The following is a 21,911-nucleotide window of genomic DNA, read 5'->3' as shown; positions in this document are numbered from 1 at the left end:
CATGCGGGTTTCCCTTCTGCTCAATGATGTGGGTGCAGTGGCATACAGTGCCCTCTGATGACTAATGGGCTGATTTATATGTTAGCAGTAAGGATACTGTGCCTTAATGGTGACAAAGTATCATTACCACCAACATAATGGTCCACCTGCCTGAATTAAATACTGGTGGACCTCAGCTGTAATCATGGCAGAGACTACTCTGTCTCTGCAATAGTTGCATCTCTCTGACGAAGTGAAGGCCTTCAGAGGTTGACCCCTGTGTCCAGCCACCTGATTTAGATGGGTGGACATACAGGTCTGTTTTCCCTCTCTGTCACTGCCAGGAAATCCTTGGTGGTAAAGGGCAGTGAAAATTATCTAATGCCCCTGGCCATGGTTGATAACTCCGATGGCGAGGGTGGCATTGCTTTTTTTTTCCCAAAATAAAAATCCAACTTCTGTAATTTCTTTTTGAAAACAAAAATATGAGTAACGGATGGGCTTGTCATATTTTCAGAGCAGTGTGTCAAATTAAAAAAAGTATTGAAAGGATTCCTGCCAATACTTAAGAAATGACTGGTGGTGGGGTTGGTGGTCATTTCTAAATTTGGCGAGCAGGGACTTTGTCAAGAATAATTTACTTCCTCATCCTGACAGATTAACCTCCACCCTCAAAGATACAAATCAGGCTCTAAGGCAGAGAATGGAGCTGTCCACACTTTTTCAGGGGTAGATAGGTAACTCCTTGTGGCATCCTGAAATTGTAGGTACCCATAGTTTTTCTGCTGATCACTATGCACAGTGCATTAATATACTCACACATGAAAGAGATCTGCCTCATCCTACACAGTCTGATTGCGGGACAAGGAAAGCAATAGTTAATAGATATAGGTATTTGGACACCCTGTGCTCATTATGCCGTGTCTTGGCCTGTCAAAAATAATGGGCTTTGTCCTATTCCAGTGTGTGGGGCTTGGGTAAGTAGAAATGTAGAGGATGACCACTATTCTGGTCTTCTTCCTCTTACCAGTAGACCATCTTTGCTTTGCCCAGAGCTCTTCTGGTATTCAGTCATCTTCTCCAGTCCTTCATGCTCCTGGGTTATTACCAGTGATGCTCCCCTGTGCTTATTGCCACTCTGGTGTAATTCTATGCTCTTTTTGTGTCCCATAGGCCCTTTTTCTGTTCACTGTGCTTCACTGGTGTCGTCAGTGCTGCCTCTCTCCAGCCTCTACACATCCTGTGTCTCCACTGTTCCATCTGTCATTAATTTTCATGAACATCATAGGCCATATCCAAAGAGATGGTCCTCAAGCAGCTCTGGGTATCTCATGGCCTGCATACTTTACTCAAGGATTCAGCTGACCGTCTCTAAAATTAATGAACAGATAGTTTTAATGGTGCCTGTCAGTAGGGTCAGAGGTGTAACAAGACTTGAGCCCCCCTCCCCCCCGCTCAGTACATGGAAGGGTCCCCCCTATGGACACCTGCAGGAGCTCTGAGGCCAAAGTACTGTGCTGAGGGGGCCCGTGGAACTCAGGGGGGGGCTCGCCTACACCGTTGGGGGCCTTTCTTATGCCACTGAGCTGGTACAGATTGAGGAAGAAATACATTATAGTAGTGGCATGTTATAAGGCAGTACTGAGTGTTTCTTGAATACCATTTTGACAAGGCTTGAATAAGTAATATGCTTTATTCAGATTCACTCCTCAGTTTGCTTGCTTTATTTTTGTATTTTTAACTTAAAAAAGGACCCAGGTCCGAAAACCAGACAACCCCAGTTAAATCTGTGGCTAAAACAAATATTAGTAGATTTCATACAATGATTAGCAAATGAGGAAGGTAACGGAAACCTGAGGACTAATCAGTGGATACTAGGGATTTACAAAGGACTATTCTGCATTAAAGAGTTGCTGTAGACAATTGCATCTGGGCTAGCTTGACCGTTTCCAAGGTAAGCTAGGTAGAACAGTATTTTAAGAGCACCATGGCATGTAGCAGATGACTGAGGCATGTACTGAGTTGTTTCAGCTTTCTGCAGCGCTGTAGTTCACTCCTAGCTTTTGCGGTTCCTCCTCTTTCTTTTGTTTTCCCAGTTCCCTGTGGTTTTAGTTACCCTTTTACCTGTTGATTTAGTCTTTCTTCCTTCTTGAGTAATTTTCTACTTCCCTGGGGCTTTGGTTATCTGCTTGTGCTGCAGAATTGACTACTCGCTTTGGCTCCCCCAGGGTAAGGTACCAAGAGACTGGCAATCCTTGATCTGACGTTTCAGCTGTAAAAAAGCTAGACCTATTGACTTTACAGGGTCTGTTTTTATCCACATTTAAATATTTATTTTAACTATTTTAAACCAGCCTAGGATTAAATTCCACGTCAGTCTTTATTTGATCCTTTATTAAGACTTAGGGTGTCATTATGACCCCAGCAGATGGCGTTAATCTGGAGGAAAGTACTGCTAACAGGCTGGCAGTACTTTTCTCCATATTAAGACATTGGCGGTTTGGCTAAAGCCAAATCAACAGTGTACCACAACGACTGCCACGGTGGTAACGACCGCTGGGCTGGAGACTTCAGTCTCCAGCCCTGCGGGCATCACTTGCCTGCCTGCGGTATTATGTTCTCTTCCAGGGGATCCTCATCAATAGTCATAAACATTGAATATTCCCGCCCTCGTGCGGGGACCCTGGAGCATATATAAAATACACATATATAAAGTATGAAATATGCACAAAAAATATATATAGCATTTTTAGTAGACAAATTTTCATAATAAACTCATATATACATGTGTAAAACAGCAATGCAGACTAGAATCATAAACAGGCTAAAATGCTTTATTTCTATGGAGTTATTTTTTTTTGTATTTTTTTTTTTAATGTCTTTTTCAAAATTACAACAAGAGCAAAAAATATTTACCAAAGCCCCATAACTGGGCCTAGGGAAATAAGCAGTAGTAACATCAGAGAAAAAGAAGAAAAAACTTCATTGAAAAACAATGGAGCATTCTTAGCCAATAGGCTGCATGCAGATTAACACAGGAGAACCATAAAAATTCTGGCACCGTGCCTTTAAGACCCTGAGCACCTCCAGTATCCCACCATGCCTCAGGGGTGAAGGAGAGGTGACAGTTGGTTCACAGTTAGGTCAGTTCTTTTTTCCGGCTTCTTCTGAGAGGATTCTGGAGCATTGAGCTCTCAGTTTTTCTGAGTTTTTTCTCAGAAAAATACTTCAAAACAGCGTTTTTCTGTTTTTACTCGACATCTAACAACTTTGTCTGAGTCTAGAAGTTTTTTTCTGACTGGAAAATGCCTTCTCTTTTTGTGAAGTCCCCTTCCTGTGGGAAGAAGAAGGCCCAGTCAGATCCACACACACTCTGCATTGTGTGCTTGCCTCCGAGTCACTGCCCTGACACTTGCAAACACTGCAAGAACATGTCAAAAAGAACTCTGAAGGACAGGGAGAAGATCAGGCTTTATGGTCTTCATGAGAGGCAGAAAACATCGTCCTCTTCGCTTCCCAGGCAGCCAACAAGCCATTCTCACGAGAGACCGGCTAGATCGACTTCAGCAGGTAGGAAGATACTTGTTTGTTCCCCGTTGACATCATCGCTGCCACCATCACACCGTCATAGATCGCCGTTGACGGCGACCCAACCGACGTCGAAGTATACGACGTCGAGAGAACATGACCACCGCAGGGGCAGATCTCCGTCGACGGCAACCCACCGATCGACGTCGAGCCATCACCTGTATACCCATTCGCCGCCGAAGTCCTCACACCCCTCGACGTCAAGGAAGACGACGTCGAAATCGCCTCAGCTGAGAGAGCGAGGACATCCGCCGTCGGCGGCCCACCACTCGACGGCGAGGCACACGACGTCGAGCAGGTCGCGGTCAAGGGATCGCCGGTCACCGTCGAGGCACTCGACGTCGAGACCAGAGCAACCTACAGCACTCCCTTCGACGTTGTTGCAGCTGTTGACGTCGACACAGGTTTTACCTGTTTTGCAGGGAGCAGAGCATCGGCTTCCACCGGCGGATAAGACCACTCCAACATCTCCGGTGGTCTCCATAAGAAGTGTTTCATCTCGTTCGAGGGCTGCATCGTCTGGGCATGTCTCGCCCATCAACTTGTCACCAAGGTGGTTGGAGAGCCTCAATAGAACGACTGCCTCCCTAGACTCGCAGTATTCGAGGATGTACTCTCCTTCTGCCTCTCTCCCGAGAACACCATCGCCAACAGCACGGGCAGGACGGGCTCGTTCTGCTTCTCACCAGTCGACCACGAGGCCTCGGCGCTCTGCTACAGCATCTCGGAGCAGGTCACGCTCCCAGAGACGATCTAGGTCATGGTCACGCCATCGCAGAAGGTCTCCCTCTTGGTCATCGTCGGGGTCCTCTGTCAGACAATACTCTCCGACCTTAACGGATTCTCCACCAGCTAGAGTTTCCCCGGTGGACGACATCACAACCTTTAACGAGGTGCTTCTCAGGGGAGCACAAAAACTAAATATAGAGGTTCCGGAACCTTCAACCTCCTCATCCGTCATCTTTGAAACCCTGCAACATAGGGCGGTTTCAAAAAAGCTGCTGCTGCTAGTGCCTGGTCTGTTACAACCAACCATGGACACCTTTTTAGCACCAGCCACCCTCAGATCAGCTCCTGCTAGGATCTTGAAGAAATATAAAGCACCTGAACAAGATCCTTTGTTTCTCAGGACGGATCCGCCGCCGGACTCAGTCATATTGGCCGCAGCCCGAAAAACGCACTCTGTGGCATCATCCTCCACGGTTCCACCTGACAAGGAGAGTAGACACCTAGACTCTCTGGGGAGGAAAATGTGTGGCACGGCGGCTTCCATGATGAAGGTCTCCAGCGCTTCCGCACTCCTAGGCAGATATGACCGTTCACTCTGGGACTCCCTGAGCAGGTTCACAGACAAATTGCCTAGGGAGGACAGGCAGGATTTCCAGGAGATCCTTCAAGAGGGATGTCTGGTCTCCAATCAGGTCATCAGCGCAGCAGCAGATGGGGCAGACTTAGCTGCACATGGGTACGCACATGGGGTTTGTGCAAGAAGGTCTTCCTGGTTGAGACTGACAGGATTGAAGCAGAAAGGGCAGCAGCGTATCCTAAATCTTCCGTTCAATGGGAACTCGCTTTTTGGTACCCATACAGACGAGGAGATGGCGCGCATGAAGACAGAGGTGGATACCATGAGAGCAGTAGGCCTGGAGAGGAAAAAGGACTTCAGGCGAAGGTATAGGCCTTAAGACAGGCGCCCTTTTCAGCGGAGGGTTCAAACCCCTCATTGGTCCCAAAGGCCATAGCAGAGACAAGGTCGCCCACTTCTCCAATCTCGTAAGGCCACGAGGGACCGAGGGTCAAGCAGACCACAGCAGTCCACACCCAAAACTCCAGCAAAACAATGAGGAGTCGCTTCCCTTAGCACCGTGCACCACTCCGGTGGGGGGAAATATCACAGCGTTCATTCACGAGTGGCGTGGTATAACAAAAGACAAATGGGTGCTCAACATTGTCGAGAATGGGTACTCTCTTCTTTTCCGACAACCTCCTCCTCACTTGCCACCAACCAAATGCAATCCGTCTCACATGAGCCTATTACGCAAAGAGGCTCACGCCCTTTTGCGGAAAAAAGCAATAGAAAAAGTCCCAGTCGCGCACAGAGCGAAGGGGGTATACTCCTGTTATTTTCTGGTAGCAAAAAAAGGTCGAGAGGGAGTTTTCAGACCGATTCTGGACTTACGACTACTGAACAAGTACATAAAAAAGCAAAAGTTCAGGATGCTGGCTCTCCACCAGATTTTCCCTCAACTACATCGAGGAGACTGGATGTGCTCCATCGACCTACAAGACGCATATTTTCATATCCCGATCATTCCCAAGCATCGGGAAATTCCTACGCTTCTGGATAGCCTCCCAGCACTATCAGTTCAAGGTGCTGCCATTCGGCCTGAAATCTGCCCCTCGCGTTTTCTCAAAATGCGTAGCAACAGTAGCAGCACATCTAAGGAAACAAAAAATCTTCATTTACCCATACCTAGACGACTGCCTACTGAAAGCCTTCTCTCCGGAGCAGACGAGAAGCCATCGGGACATTGTGCTCAGTGTTTTCAGGTCTCTAGGTCTACAAGTCAACTACCAGGAGTCCACCTTGACTCCAACGCAAAATCTACATTACCTGGGAGCAATACTGGATACAGAGCTCAAAAGAGTGTATCCTTCGGAGGAACGACTATTATCGATAAAGAGAAAGTGTCAAGACCTGCTAAAGTCCGACGAACCTACGGCCCGTCAGGTGACATCTCTACTGGGCTCCATGGCCTCGTGCATTTTCATTGTCCCGAATGCCAGGCTACATATGAGGCCTCTCCAAGAGGCGCTAGAAAACAACTGGAACCAGAGCACAGGCCGCTGGGAGGACAGAGTGCGGCTTCCGATAAGAGCACGACAATCGTTGCAATGGTGGATGCACAGACCTCACCTGTCAGTGGGAGCTCCGTTTCACCAGGTAATCCCATCCAACACTCTGGTAATGGACTCGTCTCTTCAGGGATGGGGGCTCATCTAGGCTCCCTTCAAGCTCAGGGCCTGTGGTCCGACAACGAAAGAGAGTACCACATCAACCTGCTGGAGCTCAGAGCAGTCCATCTGGCTCTCAAGTCTTTTGCTCCATCGATTCAGGGGAAATCTCTCCTTGTACAAACGAACAATACGACCACAATGTATTATTTGAACAGACAAGGGGGAACGAGATCCCTGCCCCTATCTTGGGAGTCTCAGACCATCTGGCATTGGCTCGTAGCGAGAGGAATGTCGCTTACAGCAGTTCACCTACCAGGTCAACAAAATGTGGAGGCGGACTTCCTGAGCAGACACCTCGAGGACGCCCACGATTGGGTCTTTCACGACGAAGTCGTCGAAGACATCTTCGCTCAATGGGGTCGGCCTCAATTGGATCTCTTCGCAGAGGAGGTAAACAGGAAATGCCCAGACTTCGCGTCCAGGTTCTACCGTCCGGGATCTCGAGGGAATGCCCTGTTGATCGACTGGTCAGGGATATTTCTCTACGCTTTTCTGCCGATCCCCCTCATACCTGCGGTGATCAACAAACTCTACAGATCCAGCGCCAGAATGATTCTCATAGCTCCGCAATGGCCTCGTCAGTTCTGGTACACAGATCTCCTCAACCTATCGGAACAACCTCACAGGAGGCTGCCGTGCAGACCGGATCTCCTTTGCAGGTTGGGAGGCAGGATACTTCACCCCAACCTACCCTCTCTGAGCTTGACGGCATGGCTCCTGAATTCCTGTAGTATGGGCACCTAGGGCTCTCGCAGGAGTGCATGAACATCTTGAAGGAGTCCAGACGACCTTCCATGCGGCGTTCTTACGCGTTCAAGTGGAAGAGGTTCTACATATGGTGTCGTCGGCAAGGTCAGAATCCTATACTGGCTCAGGAGGAGGTCATACAGTCTTACCTACTCCATTTGGCAAAATCGGGTCAGCAGGTATCATCTGTTAAGGTACATTTATCTGCCATTACAGCCTATCGTAAGTCACCTTCTCAAGAATCCTTTTTTACAAGACCAGTAGTCAAGGATTTCTTAGAAGGTTTGAAATAAGTTTTTCCACCCATTCAGAAACCCTCCTCTCCATGGGAGCTGAACATATTGCTATCGAAACTTATGGGCCCTCCTTTCGAACCTATACACAAAGCCTCTTTGCAACACCTTACATGGAAGACGGCTTGTTTGGTAGGCATTACTTCCGCAAGGAGGGTCAGTGAAATTCAGGCTTTGTCCTCCAAAGAACCATACACAGTCTTCCACGAGAATACAGTGGTTCTACGAACTCATCCATCATTCTTACCGAAGAATTTCACATCAATCAGACTATTTCACTACCAACTTTTTTCCCCAATCCGGAGACTCCGGCGGAGAAAGCTTTGCACTCCTTAGATTTGAAAAGAGTACTAAAATTTTACTTGGATAAAACCAAGCTAATTAGGCATTCCAACCACTTGTTTGTAAATTATGGTCATTTGAGAACAGGAGAGGCTGCATCAAAACGAACCATATCTAGATGGATAGTTTCATGTATTGTTAATGTATTGTTAATGCATATCAATTAGCTAACAAACAACTACTTGCTAGACCTAAGGCGCATTCGACAAGAGGAAAGGCGGCTACTGTGGCCCTCCTTAATAATGTTCCAATCTCTGAAATTTGTAAGGCGCTACATGGAAGTCTGTACATACATTTACTAGACATTACTGTTTGGACTCAGATGCAAGAGCAGACGCCCAAGTTGGGCAAGCTTCTCTGAGAAATTTGTTTGCATGATACATATCTATTCCTGCACTTCTATTAGACAGTCCGCAGAGTTAAGGGATGGGCTTGCTAATCTATTCAATGTTTATGACTATTGATGAGGATCCCCTGGAAGAGAAGGATAAGTTACTTACCTATAAATCCTAGTTCTCTTCCAGGGGTATCCTCATCAAAGTCATAAACAACCCACCCTCCTCCCCGGATGCACGTCTCCTAGAAGTGCAGGACAGACTATCTTTCGAATCTGCTGCACAGCTTGTCACCGTAAAAAAGTACTGACCTAACTGTGAACCAACTGTCACCTCTCCTTCACCCCTGAGGCATTGTGGGATACTGGAGGTGCTCAGGGTCTTAAAGGCACGGTGCCAGAATGTTTATGGTTCTCCTGTGTTAACCTGCATGCAGCCCATTGGCTAAGTATGCTCCATTGTTTTTTAATGTAGTTTTTTCTTCTTTTTCTCTGATGTTACTACTGCTTATTTCCCTAGGCCCAGTTATGGGGCTTTGGTAAATATTTTTTGCTCTTGTTGTAATTTTGAAAAGAACTTAAAAAAAAAAAAAAAACTCCATAGAAATAAAGCATTTTAGCCTGTTTATGATTATAGTCTGCATTGCTGTTTTACACATGTATATATGAGTTTAGTATGAAAATTTGTCTACTAAAAATGCTATATATATTTTTCGTGCATATTTCATACTTTATCTATGTGTATTTTATATATGCTCCGGGGTCCCCGCACGAGGGCGGGAATATTCAATGTTTATGACTTTGATGAGGATACCCCTGGAAGAGAACTAGGATTTATAGGTAAGTAACTTATCCATCCCACCTACCGCCATGGTTTTAGTGGCAACCTTACCGCCACGAAAACCATGGCGGTAGGCACTATCAGAGACAGGGAATCCCTTCCCTGTCCCTTGTAGGGGTCTTCCTCACCCTTCTCCCACTCCCTAGATTCCCCCACCCCCCTTCCTCTCCAGACCCCCCCAGTACATACACGCACCTTCATTCATACACGAACACACGTATACACACCCTCATTCCCACATTCATCCACGCATGCATACTTCGATTCACACACACTGACATACATACAGTCACACACGCATTCACCCAACACAACGTACACGCACTCACACATCCATACATGCACACACATACAACACGCAACACACACCCGCATACACGCATGCACAGACACACACAGACACACACACACACACACACACACACACACACCCCACCCCCTCCGCTGTCGGTGCATCTGACTTACCTGTTGTCAGGGGGCCCTCCGGCAGGAGACGGGACCGGGCGCTGCTGCCAATAGCAGCGTCCGGCAGCAGAACACTGCCAGGCCGTATCATGGGTCATAATACGGTGTGCAGCAGTCTGCTGGCAGCAGCTCCACCTTACCGCCATCCGCTGGCATGGCCACAGACGGATTTCCGCCATCCTTCTGGCGGAAATGCAGTTGTGGTCATAATAGGGCGGACGGGAAATAGCTGTTGCAATGGTCTTTTGGTGGCTGTCGCTATGGCAGTAGGCATTGTTTACTGCCGGGGTCGTAATGTGCCCCTTAGCCATCAGGAATATAGCAGATGTAGGTTGGTGTGGTGGTTGTCCTCCAAAATCCTGCATTTCATAGTGGTTCAGGGAGGACTGTGCCAACTGTCCTCGTCCTCCGAAGTTGTTTGCTCATGATCAAAAGTGATTTTAGCTGTGATTTTAGCCCAAGCTTTTGATCACACAGTTTGAAATCCAGCCTTAGGAGTTATCTTCTGTTTCTAGATTTACAGCAAAGGCAGATGCTTTGAGCATAGTTGTGCACAGTAGTCAGTATGTTTAATGGAATCGACTTGCAAAGTATCCAGATCTCATAATCCATCTCCCTGGATTTTTTCTGTAAAAAAACGTTTGGGTTAATGCCAGTGTAATTCAGTTATACAAGGTTATCTTTACAAATAAAAAACCTATTCCTGCAGTCTAAAGTGATTTAAAAACATATGTGATTTGTGCCTTGCCTTCATTTTGCAGGATCTAGCTTGTTTTTCTTTTACTAAAGCGCATGAAGTAGGGGAGAGAGAACTCTGCTATGGCTCATCTGTGGCTCGCCTCTCATGTATGCAAACCTTTGAGCTGGTTAGCTGAGTCATAGCCAGTCCTAATGTTAATCTGCCTAGACTCACCCACTTGTAAGATGCAACCTTGAAGGAATCATGATGCCCTGCCCTTTTCTCAGCTATACTAGTAAATATATTATTACTCTTGGCGGATCTACGTACATGGTTTATGCCACATTGTTCTTTCAATTCTAGAAATTAGGAACGTTATTTACCTAGAACCCGAACACAAGTAGTTGCATCTGTGGCATGAGAAAATATATGAATATAAGTTTAGTAGTCCACTGTCTGTAAACAGCACTTTATTTTGCTTCCAAGGCACTATCTGGCATCCATGCAGATGGGCAGACACACTGTTGATTGTGTGGTTTGGAGGGCGGCGGGGCAGAATCATGAGAGATAAGGCCTTGAGCGAGTCATGGTATCCTCTTTTCCCTCAACAGTAGTAATAGTACATTGCACTTTGTGTACCAGGTTGTATAGCTTACGCCTTGCTAATTTTTTTACTTATGCAGAAACTATAAATAAGGTATGTAACTGTAATCAGAATCACGGGTTAAATCCACTTGTACAACAACTAGGCCTTTTAATGAAGGCCCGAGTTGCTTCATTCTGTAAATCGGTTGCATAAGTGAGATTTTGTAATTTTGCATTGACTTTTCAGGTCTGTTACAGTGTACCGAATTAAAAACATGGACTTTGAATTTTTTGCTGTAATAAGAAACGGGTGTTTAACTTGTTGAAAATGATCTGCTCTTGGGCCATATTTTATAGAGACAAAGAATTACCTTATAAAATATCATGAATATCTAGAAATTGGGTGCAAAGTTTATTATGTAAGATAGCTTCTGAGATACTCAAGGTATTTTCTTTTTCTTTCTCAGAAAACCATTAGTCGATACTTCAATCCCTGCTATGCAACTGCACAGTTGAAGCCAACTTTCATTAGCAAGGTGAGATCTGCTTGGTTCTTTTTTGTAATCATACGTTTCATCAGTATATGCCAGCATATATTGCAACTCTGCTGTTTATGGTTTGTCAGGAAATACCTTTTTAGACCAAATAGTGAAATGGATGTATTCCTTTTAGCTATTGCTGCAAGGAATATTTAGGGAAGGGGTCCTGGAGAACCTTGAAGTGGATCTTTTATTTGGTGGTCCTATACACAAAGTTGTCTAAACCAACATCTTCACAGTCTTTCTGCCATCTTTGATTATATCCCTTCTCTTCCCCCACCTCACCCCACTGTGGTGGCATGACTGTGTTTTTGATCTCTGGTTCATTGACACACACCTCTTTCCTTTGTGCACGTTGCCCTTTTTAGCTAGGTTTGTGAATTATATTCAGTGCAATATAGTGCAGTAGCGATTCTAGAGAACCAGTGGCCAGTCCCCCAGGGAGTGTCAGATGTTTAGTTGGGGAAGACATTTGGTGGCAGAGGTAGTTGAGTCTGAGGCTTCTGAGGAAACTGCAGTGATATGTGGTGTTAAAGAAACCATCAAAATCCCCAAGAAGGGTGACTGTTGCCTCATAGACTTAATTTATCTCTTTGACCTTCAGCATGTTTAATCAGTAGCCCTGCTTCAATACCCTCAGTTGGTCCAACTCCTTTCTTGCCACCAGTCAACAATACATCAAGATGTACGTATCCAACTCAACTTGACTGTCAAATATGGAGTCTTTACAAGTTAACATATTTGCTTCTCAGCTCTTCAATCTGTGTGTGAAGTCTTTAGGTTTCTACTGGTTGACCAAAACATCACATTTCCAGTACAGCAGTGATACCAGCTATATCTCTACATGTTGGAGGCCACTGGTGTTCTTAAAAAGATGCGTGGATAACATTTGATGTGTGCAGTCTATCTTAAATCATACCTGTATCAAAGAGCAATGTTATGAAGTTCCCCCGCCCCCATTTTTTCCTTGCTTTGTTTTGCGGACTTTAGGCATCTGCACAGTGACGCTGCCAAACAGTGTCACAGCACATGTGCTTTTCCTCTAAAGCATGTATTGTGAAATTAGTTACCCCCAATTAACTTATTCAACTTAACAGTAAGGCCATGATAAGTTGACATGGGAAATGCACCAGTGGTGTGGAATTAAATGTATGTGGGGTGCAGTATGCATTTACACCCCCAATATACAGAACTAAAGTTCATAGTTCCAGAAGGTGCCTGGTTGGGCTGGAGTTTCAAAATATATACAGTGACAGACTAGAAATAGTTTTTCCATGGGTCACATGGTTGCTCTCCTGTTGTTGCTACACGAAAACTAAAACCAGAAGCTCTCCCTTCTCTGGATTAAACCCACCCAACACTGGAAAGTGAGGATGTCCTTGGAGAGCAACACCTGCCTCAATACGATATATGTTCTCTGTAGGAGATACTAGGAATGTGCCATGGAGAAGATGTGGCATTACAGCTAGAGCTGCAGACGTAGGAGCTGAGGAACCGGATTCAAGTCTCTGCTCAACATCCTGTGATTCTGGACAAATCACTTAATCTCCCCATGCCTAAAAAAATGAATGTTTCGTTGAGTAATTTAACTGTTACCCATACAAAGCCCTCCAATATTTTGGGCAGAGTTTACATTATATAAAACTGCAAAGAAAATACATTTCCCATCAAGAAGAACTTTGTGGTACGTAGGCATTATTACTACCTCTGAAGGACCAGAATAATGTGCTGAGTTTACCCCAGTGACAGAGCTCATTTTTGAGGAGCTCCTCCAGGTTTGTCACACTCTGAGCATTTTTCCATGAAGAAAAAGGATTCCACATGACCTCAAAGTGAAGGTGTCTTGCCATGATGGAGGATTTTGAGAACCAAAAAAGTGACTGCTTGAAGGTAAAACCTGGGACAAGAGCGAGGTGTCAAGCTACTGAAGTGGAAGCAAGATCTTGTTGTGAATCCTTGTTTGTTTTAATGGGATAACGGGAGTTAGCTTAGCCTTTGGCTTGCAGACTCGTGCCCTTGTCACCTAGTGACTTTTAACCTACTTAGCTTATTCTGTCTTAGCCCATTTAATTATTTAATTCATCTAAGATGGCTGCCTTGTTTATAGTTAGGCCACTTGTTATGTTTTGCATTATCAGTGCCACCGTGCTAAGGCGTCAAGATCAAGCAATAAAGACAAAAAACAATAGGTGTTCACACTTAGGGATTTTCCCTCTCTATACTTTTGAGGGATTGTTTATAATAATTGCCGGCCCAAGCATGTCTGTTATCTATTGTTTGGGAACACACCTACGTCAGGGGCCCTGGTAGATCTGTATAAATACATCGCTCTTCAGACAGATAATCAGAGGGATTCCGACCAGAGGGCATCGCCACCATCGCTGATACCGATGCTGCACGTCGTCTTGATGCTGACCCAGTCTTCGTGTCCCTGTGGAGTCTGAGATAGAGACCTCAATCCAAGGTAACGAGGTTTGGGGGCTCCTCTCATGGACATGGCATTGGCAGATTAGGTTTAGCAAACCCAGCTCTCCTTTAGGTACGAGGTTAGGCCTATCACATTAGGGCATATTACATCTCGTATGTCCTTTACATGCATTGCAAGATGGTGGGGGTCTTTTTAATAATGACTTTCGTCTTCACAATCCTGTTTCTTGCATTATTCATTATCCTAATCATTTCAGCCAATGCAACTTATCACAAATTGCAGTTGTGTTAAATAAAAACTATTGATACTTTACTGCATATTTGCCATTGCCTGTGTTTGTATGAGACATGATATATCTATGAGAAAGGGGTAATCTCCATTTAACCACCACACTCCCTGAGATGTCTTATTCTCGAGTCCATGCGTAAAGGCTGCCACAAATCACCTTTTACTATTGTGTTTCTGGTGAGGTGCTGCTAATGAGCCGGTAAGGTTGGGACAACAGTTGCGATTTGTTGTAGGATAGGCATAGTCGCATACAAACAAAAGTACTGTCATCTTTTAACCAGCAGTCTTGCTTAGAGCAAGAGTCCAAACTACGACAACCTCCATGACTACTAAATCCTTCTCAGACTCATCCTGCTCAGTGCTTTTTGCAACAAAATTTGAGGGTTTTAGCAGAAGCTTGATTACAACATGCCCACTTTGAGAGACCATCTTAACTATCACTCAAGAACTATCTCTCAATGACTTTGACTACCCTTCACAAAAGGCAGTCTACAAATCTTTCAGAAATATAAAGCTTTAGCACACCTCAGTATTGGTATTGCTCAGAAGCCCCTTAGGAGCCTCAGTTAGGGATCGAGGGAGACCAAGAAGAAAGGTACATTATCAAGTCAGACAGTTCTGACCAAACCGAAATGGTGACTCCTCCTCCTCCTCCCCTCATAGGTGGCACCACTACAGAACTTTAAGAGGCCATTTGAGCCCTACTGCCCATTCTCCTCTCGCCCACCCAACCTAGCATCCAGAGCAAGAGCCAGTCACAAACGAACCGCTACCAATTCCTTCCTCACCCTTGACTAGTCATTGCAAAACACTCCATCAGCCTTTCCCTGTGAAGAAAATGTAACATTTACCCTTGTATATCACTTTCATTTGCACTGAGAAACCAATTGTAGCTTTATAACTTTATTGCCCCGGCCAACAAGCCTTTTCTGACATATATATTAGCTCATGTTTCAAAGAGTACCCGAACACACACACCTAGGAAGAACAAGAGATGGTTATTCACCATTACACATCTTGGCTTCAAGTGCCACATGCAGTATAACCTCTGCTTTCCACAGAATTCAGGACAATCATCAAAGTGCTATCTTCAGTCCTCCTAACATCCTTTTCCCCCTTGCAGACAGTCTATAGACTCTTAGATGACTAAAGTGGCTCGTTCTCCCTTGGGACCTCATTGTGCCTTTCAAAAGACCTCCACCAACCCCACCAATGTCTGTATATTCCACAGTAACCCCCAGCACTCGAATCATCCATTATCTCACACTTCTGTTCATGGTTCACTAGGTTTCCATTAGAACTGTCTTTGATTTCATCACTTGTTTTAGAGATGACTTGGTCTCCTGATTCTGCCCATTCAGATGATAGTTTTTGTTGTTTAGTGCTCCACAGCGTTATAGGGTTTTTTCTTTCACAACTTTGACTGCCTTTTCAGTTCTCCCTGTCTATTGTATTCTATTTTGTTGTGGCGATCATTCATAGAGTGGAGTAGGGCCTGTCCTTGCCTAGGTTGCTACTGACTTAGAGGAATACTTATTCCTATCTTATGGCCTCTGCTCTGAGAAGGGAGTGTCGCAAAAAATCCTCCACCTCCCTTTTCTCAGCCATGACACATTATATTGGGCTCTGCAGTGATCATCTGGATGGGCGGTGTCCTGAAAGAATGAAACTCTACTCTGAACTCTACTTCACATCCAGCTCTGCTCTTCCAGGAACTTTCAACAGGGCAGGGACCTCAATTCACCCAGAGCAGGCGCAGACCCTCTGTGACGTCTGGAAGGAGCCTTCCCATGTGCAGAATATACTGCACCTTTGGCGGTCTCCTGTGCCTTGATTCATGTGATTACTCATCCGTGATCCAGCTAGCTCTTTGGATGCAGCCCAGACTTGTCACTGCTGGCCCATCCTCCATCTCATGTTGTTTGAACTCAATTTTTGAATGACGCAAAGGAGGGAAGAGTAGTCTGCATCCTTCTAGGAATCTGCACGGCTGAAGAAAACTAGCCCACATAACTTTCTCCATGGAAGGCAGTTTCCCAGCCTCCAGACACCAGAGGTAGTGAGAGCCTCAAGAGATTGTGGCCAGCGTGGTCCCAGGCTACACCCATCTCTTCCTTTATAATGTATTGCCTCCGTTTGTATCTGTGCATGTATGTACACATGCATCAGCCCCTAGGATAACTGAGAATCAAATTGTGCGGGCTTTACTAAATTTGTGCAGCAAGAAAGAAGGTAAATTAAGTTGCATCGTGCAGCCTTTTCTGTTTCAGTATTGTTTTCTATTGTAACATTTTAGTACACTTTGCTAGAAATGGACTCCAAATGCTATGCTAAGTACAAACGTCTCAAGTTCTAAAAGGATGCGACTTCACCAGATGCTATGGGAATTGTTATTTAAACACTTAGAAAGATTGTGAGATGAATGAATGTCTAAAACACCATTTTATTAATTCCATCCTTAAAGTTGTTTGCATAAAATGTTACACTCAGCAAGAAACAGTCATACCTTTGGATACGTCTTGTCATGAAACATGTGCTTCTTACATTCTACCTGTTTGGAACTGGTTTTCAGTTTTTGGTCTGCTTTGTGTTTATCTGTCCACTGTGAGCACATCTAGAATTACACCTTATGATTAGGAAACATCATACTGCAGAACAGAATTATGCATTTTTGTCTCTAGTGAGCAATGTAAGATTCAAGAGAGCAGACTTTAAAGCAGAAAAAGAATGATACTTTTCAGTACTTTAGTGCCCTGTTAAAAGCTGCTTCAAGAAGCGTCTGCGGAGTTACATGAATTTGCACAAGTAACAAAACAAAATACATGACACAAAGTAATCATAATCCTACAGTGTTTGAACTGCATTTAAGTACGTGAGGACTTTTTCATTCTGTAAAGAAAAGCCCTTAACCTGTCCAGCAGTTTGCTTTATTAACAGACACTCATTATTATCAATTTAAAACCTGAATAATCCAGTGGACAACTGAAAGATGATCGTTTATCTTTTGTACAGTGCCTTCTCTTTTAGACTGCCCGTGCTGCATTTGTTATACTAACCTTGGATCCGTTTGCGCTAGAATTGTAGCTGGATCCTGCAAATTATTCAGCATATGATGTATTATGTGTTAAGTGTGTTGACCTAAAATTGTATTTGGATCCTGCAAATTATTCAGCAGATGATGGATTGTGAGACAAGCGTGGTAACGCTACAGTTAGGTAGGAATTACAGATGCAAAATTGCATAATTCTAGTAGTCCTCCTTTATGTAAGTATTTTGAGAGCAAAACTAGTGAGGGAGCAACAAAACCATGACTGGATCCCAGAATTACTATAAAAGATCATTTAAAATAAAGCAGGTGTTTTGGCAGTGGATGAGGAGTCCTAGCATGTGGACATGTAGTGTTCTCCGAAGAAGTGAATCGGTAGCTCCTTTCTGAATTGCAGAGGGTTGTAGCAGGACAGCTTTTGAGGGGATTTAGTTACAGATTCTCAGGACAAAAACACAGAAGGCCTGTCTTCTGGTTTTCTATGATTTGCAATTTTTGCTTCCAGTCTGGATATGTGCTGGAGTCACACACGACACAACAGAGGTGATTAGGTTTTCAGTCTAGTTTGTGGGGTTGCAGGGTCATTTTGCATTGTAAGTGATGCTGGTGGCCATGAAGAAGTTGTGACCCTGGACGATGAGCCAGTATAATTCTACTAAGGTTGGAATGACATGGATACATTGTAAGTAAAGCAACTTTTCAGGCTTTCCTTCCATTCTACTGACATATTGACTTCATCCTTCCATTTTAGTCGCTCAACTGCTCCTTCTTTTTGACAGGAGTGCCCTTCTTTTTTTTTTCTTTGATGAGTGCACTCCCCTGCACTTGTCTTTACCTATTCTGCTGTGTGTGGAAAGGTATGTCAGTAAGTGATTTAATTATATAAGGACATGATAGATTGATGGTAGCTAACAAAAACAAATAGCAATGATCAAAATGTAATGTTAGATGGCATGTGTGGGTGTAAATAGAAATGCTCTGCATACTTCAGCCATCTAGTGTTGGGTCTGGATGTGTGCAAGTTGTTTTTCTTTAAAGAAGTCTTTCGATTCACGTGGTAAAGTGACGCCTCCCGTTGGTGATAATGTGCATGGGCATCAACTCCATTGTGAGATTGTTTTCTTTCCTCTTTCTGGTACGGATGTGTTTTCGAGCGCTCCGGTTCGAGACCATTTTTGGGCTTACTTTGGGTCGTTGTTTACTACCACACTTGTCGGTATTGTTTTTGTTCACGTTCCATCGCCATGCTTCGAAAAAACCCAGAAAACTGTCTCTCGTTGATTCAACGTGCCCCACTCGTGGCCTTCGGGCCTTCTCTTCACCTCATCAGCTTCAATCAACAATGCGCTACTAATGGAACGGACTCCATTTCGATTCAATCTTAGCTGCCACATGAACACCTGCGGACTGACCTCCACTAGGTTTGCAACCTCTGCCTGCCCCCTGACCATAAGGAGGAGGACTTTGAAACCTGTTGGTCTTTCCGATCAAAGAAGACCTTGAAGGACCGTTGGCCGCGTCGAAGAGAGATGCAGCGCAAAGATGTGGACCAGGCTCTCGACATCTTCGCAACAAGATGTCAAGGAGGCCCTTTCCATCCACGACTCGGACCTCCATTCAGGACAGCGGACTGTGAGTACCCATGCTCCTTTTCCATCACCCAAGAGGCACTTGTTTCCAACCGAAACCACAGCTCACCTGCCACCACTGTAGACAGGCCACAGTAGGCACCGACCAACCTGTAAGGACCCCCCCCCCATCCTCAGACTAGGCACTGGAAGCAAAGCCGAAACTCACCTCTACAGCACCCAGTCGACCAGCCTTTGTGCTGAGCTGACCAACCTCCTCATTGGCTTAGAGTCCCCCGGCCTCGACTGCTTCGGTTATGAGCACTTCGACACCGATAGCAAAACCTCCCTCGGCACCGAAACCCACCTCACTGGCACTGAAAATGGCTCCAGAACTGATCCTCCAAACCATACAGGAGCAACTTGGTCTAAAACAGAAGAAATTGCATATACAGCCTGTTATTGGTCAAATTCTGGCTTAAGCAGTACAGCCGGCACCCCAACCATCAAAGCACCAGCAGTCCTTTGAAGAGGCTATAGACTTGCCAGTGCCTCACAAGAGGAAGAAGGACATAGTCACCAGTTCTCTGCAGCCTCTTTTTCCTGCACCTCAACCATCTCCTCCACCTCCTTCTCCACCGCCACCACTACCCCTTTCACCACACCACTCAAATAGGGAGATAAGGGACATCACACCACAGGGCTCCCCATAATCGTACACTGGGGATTATGGAAGGGGTAGATGATACATATCAGCCGCCCACTGATTCTACTGACAACTATGACATTGATCCCCGGGTGATACCAACCCATATCTTACCCGGCCAAACCCTCACCCTCTGATGATGCAACTTCTTTCCAAGAATTAATTGCTAAGGTGGCAGGTTATCACCAGGTCCTTTTACACGATGACCCCATCGAAAATGATTTTCTTTTCAAAACCCTTTCCAGAACCAGTAGGGTATGTCGGTACCTTTCCATGTTGAAGGGAATGCTCCGACATTCGGATAATATTTTTAAAGACCCGGTGTGGGAACAGATCGTTACACATAGGGTCAATAAAATTTTTTATATTAGGTGGCACCCTCAGACCCAGTTTATATCTAGGACAAACAACCCCCCCCCCCCCACACTCACTTGGTGGTATCTAATGCTCGTAAGGGGGGCAATTCCCAGATCACAGCAGATGCTCCTCCACCAGATAAGCATTGATGCATCTGGGAAAAGGGTGGCAGCACAAGCTGCTAATCATTGGCAAATTGCCAACACCCAAGGATTGCTGGCAAGATAAGAGAAGGCCCATTGGGATGAAATGGAGGAACTCCTCCAACATCTCCCTGACAAATTTAAAAAGAGGGGTCAAGAAATTGCCCAAGAAGGCAAATTAATATAAAATAACTCCATCAGGTGTGTGTGCCCTTGATTCAGCGGACACAGCCGGCATGGGCAGTAATACTAGTGTACTGCTGTGTAGACACGCTTGGCTACGCATGTCAGGCTTCAAGCCAGAAGTGCAGCAAACACTGGTAAATGTGCCATTTGACAACCAACATCTGTTTGGTCCACAGGTGGACAAGCATTAGAAAAAATGAAAAAGGACACAGATGTAGCAAAGTCTATGGGGGTGCTCCAAACCCCATTCTTTGTGGTTCATTTCGTAGTGAAAAATACATCCTCCGATGCCTCTACCTGATCCTTTAGACAACCATGTCAGACCTCCCGTTCAAGGGGTTATTTCAGAGGTACATACAGAGTGAACAATTCCAAAGGTCGAGAAAGGGGTTCCTCTTCTCACACCGCACCCTCCACCTCCAAACAGTGACTCTCTTCTTATTCCCCACTGACCATCTGACACTTGTCTGGGAACTACTACAACATTTCTTCCCCACATGGCAAAATAACATCAGATCAGTAGATGTTGGTTATTATATTATCCAACATGGTTATTGTCTGGAGCTCATCACTGCACCTCCAAACACAAATTCTCTGTCGAACATCAGAACCTGCTCAGACAAGAAGTGCAGGCGCTGTTGCTCAAAGGATCCATAGAGCCTGCCCTTCTTCAACTGCAAGGCTCAGAAGTATACTCTGTTTAATTTCTAATCCCCCCAAAAATAAATCACTACAGCCCATATTGGACCTCAGGCCCTTAAATCATTGCATTCTGTCAGAACACTTCAACATGGTCACACTTCAGGGTGTGATCGCGCTGCTCCAACAAGACGACTTTGTCAGCACTAGACTTAAAGGACGCTTACTTTCATATCCCAATCCATCCAGCTCACTGCAAATATCTCCGGTTTGTCATAGCAGGACAGCATTACCAGTTCAAGGTTCTCCCATTCAGAGTCAATACCGCACCACGTGCCTTCACCAAATGCCTAGCAGTAGTAGCACCACATCTGCGCAGGCAGAACATCCATGTCTTCCCATATCTGGATGACTGACTCATCAAAGCCAGTACACTCCTGTTGTGTCAACAACACACTCAGACTACTCTACAACGTCTCCATTGAATGGGATTTACCATCAACATACAGACGTCACACCTTCAACCTTCACAGCCATATTTAGGGGCTACTCTCAACACACAACTGGGATTAGCCTATCCAAATGTAGTCAGGAATCAAAACATCCAAGTGCTACCATAACAGCCAACACATAGCAGTAAAAAAAAATATGCGACTCTTGGGCATGATGGCATCTTGCATGGCAGTAGTCCCACATGCAAGGCTAAATATGCACCTGCTGCAAGAATGCCTGGCGTGCCAGGGTATTCCGTGACAGGGTCAGCTACAAGATATAATGTTGGTAGACTGATGCACACATCATTCTTTGCAGTGGTGGAGCACACTGAACCAATCCAAGGGACAGCCGTTCCTCGACCCTGTTTCCCAGATCCTTCTCACAGCGGATGTGTCCCTTACAGGATGGGATGCTCACCTACAGGATTTCACAGTTCAGAGTCTTTGGGACACCAAACACCAGGGTCTCCCTATAAACTACCTTGAGCTTCAAGCTGTTCACCTAGCATTGAATGCATTCTTAACTCACCTGATAGTGAAGGGTGTCTTGGCCCGGATGGACAACATGACAAGCATGTATTACCTACAAAAACAGGGTGGGAACACACTCTACAGTTATCACATCTATCTTAGAAGATTAGGTTTT

General features: G+C 45.1%; 1 protein-coding gene across 2 annotated transcripts in view; it reads left to right on the top strand.

Annotated features, from left to right (window-relative positions):
- The window catches only part of CRLS1 (cardiolipin synthase 1), a 171,132-nt gene that overhangs the window by 102,976 nt on the left and 46,245 nt on the right, over nt 1-21,911 (top strand). For both annotated transcript variants that reach the window (XM_069234155.1, XM_069234154.1), the window contains exon 5: nt 11,339-11,407. In XM_069234155.1, coding sequence (XP_069090256.1) covers nt 11,339-11,407 — 69 coding nt within the window. The remainder of the gene's footprint in view (nt 1-11,338; nt 11,408-21,911) is intronic.

This window comes from Pleurodeles waltl, chromosome 5 (assembly GCF_031143425.1).
Source record: "Pleurodeles waltl isolate 20211129_DDA chromosome 5, aPleWal1.hap1.20221129, whole genome shotgun sequence".
NCBI lineage: Eukaryota > Metazoa > Chordata > Amphibia > Caudata > Salamandridae > Pleurodeles > Pleurodeles waltl.
Note: the sequence above shows the minus strand (reverse complement) of the source record. Positions and strands in the feature narration are given on the sequence as shown.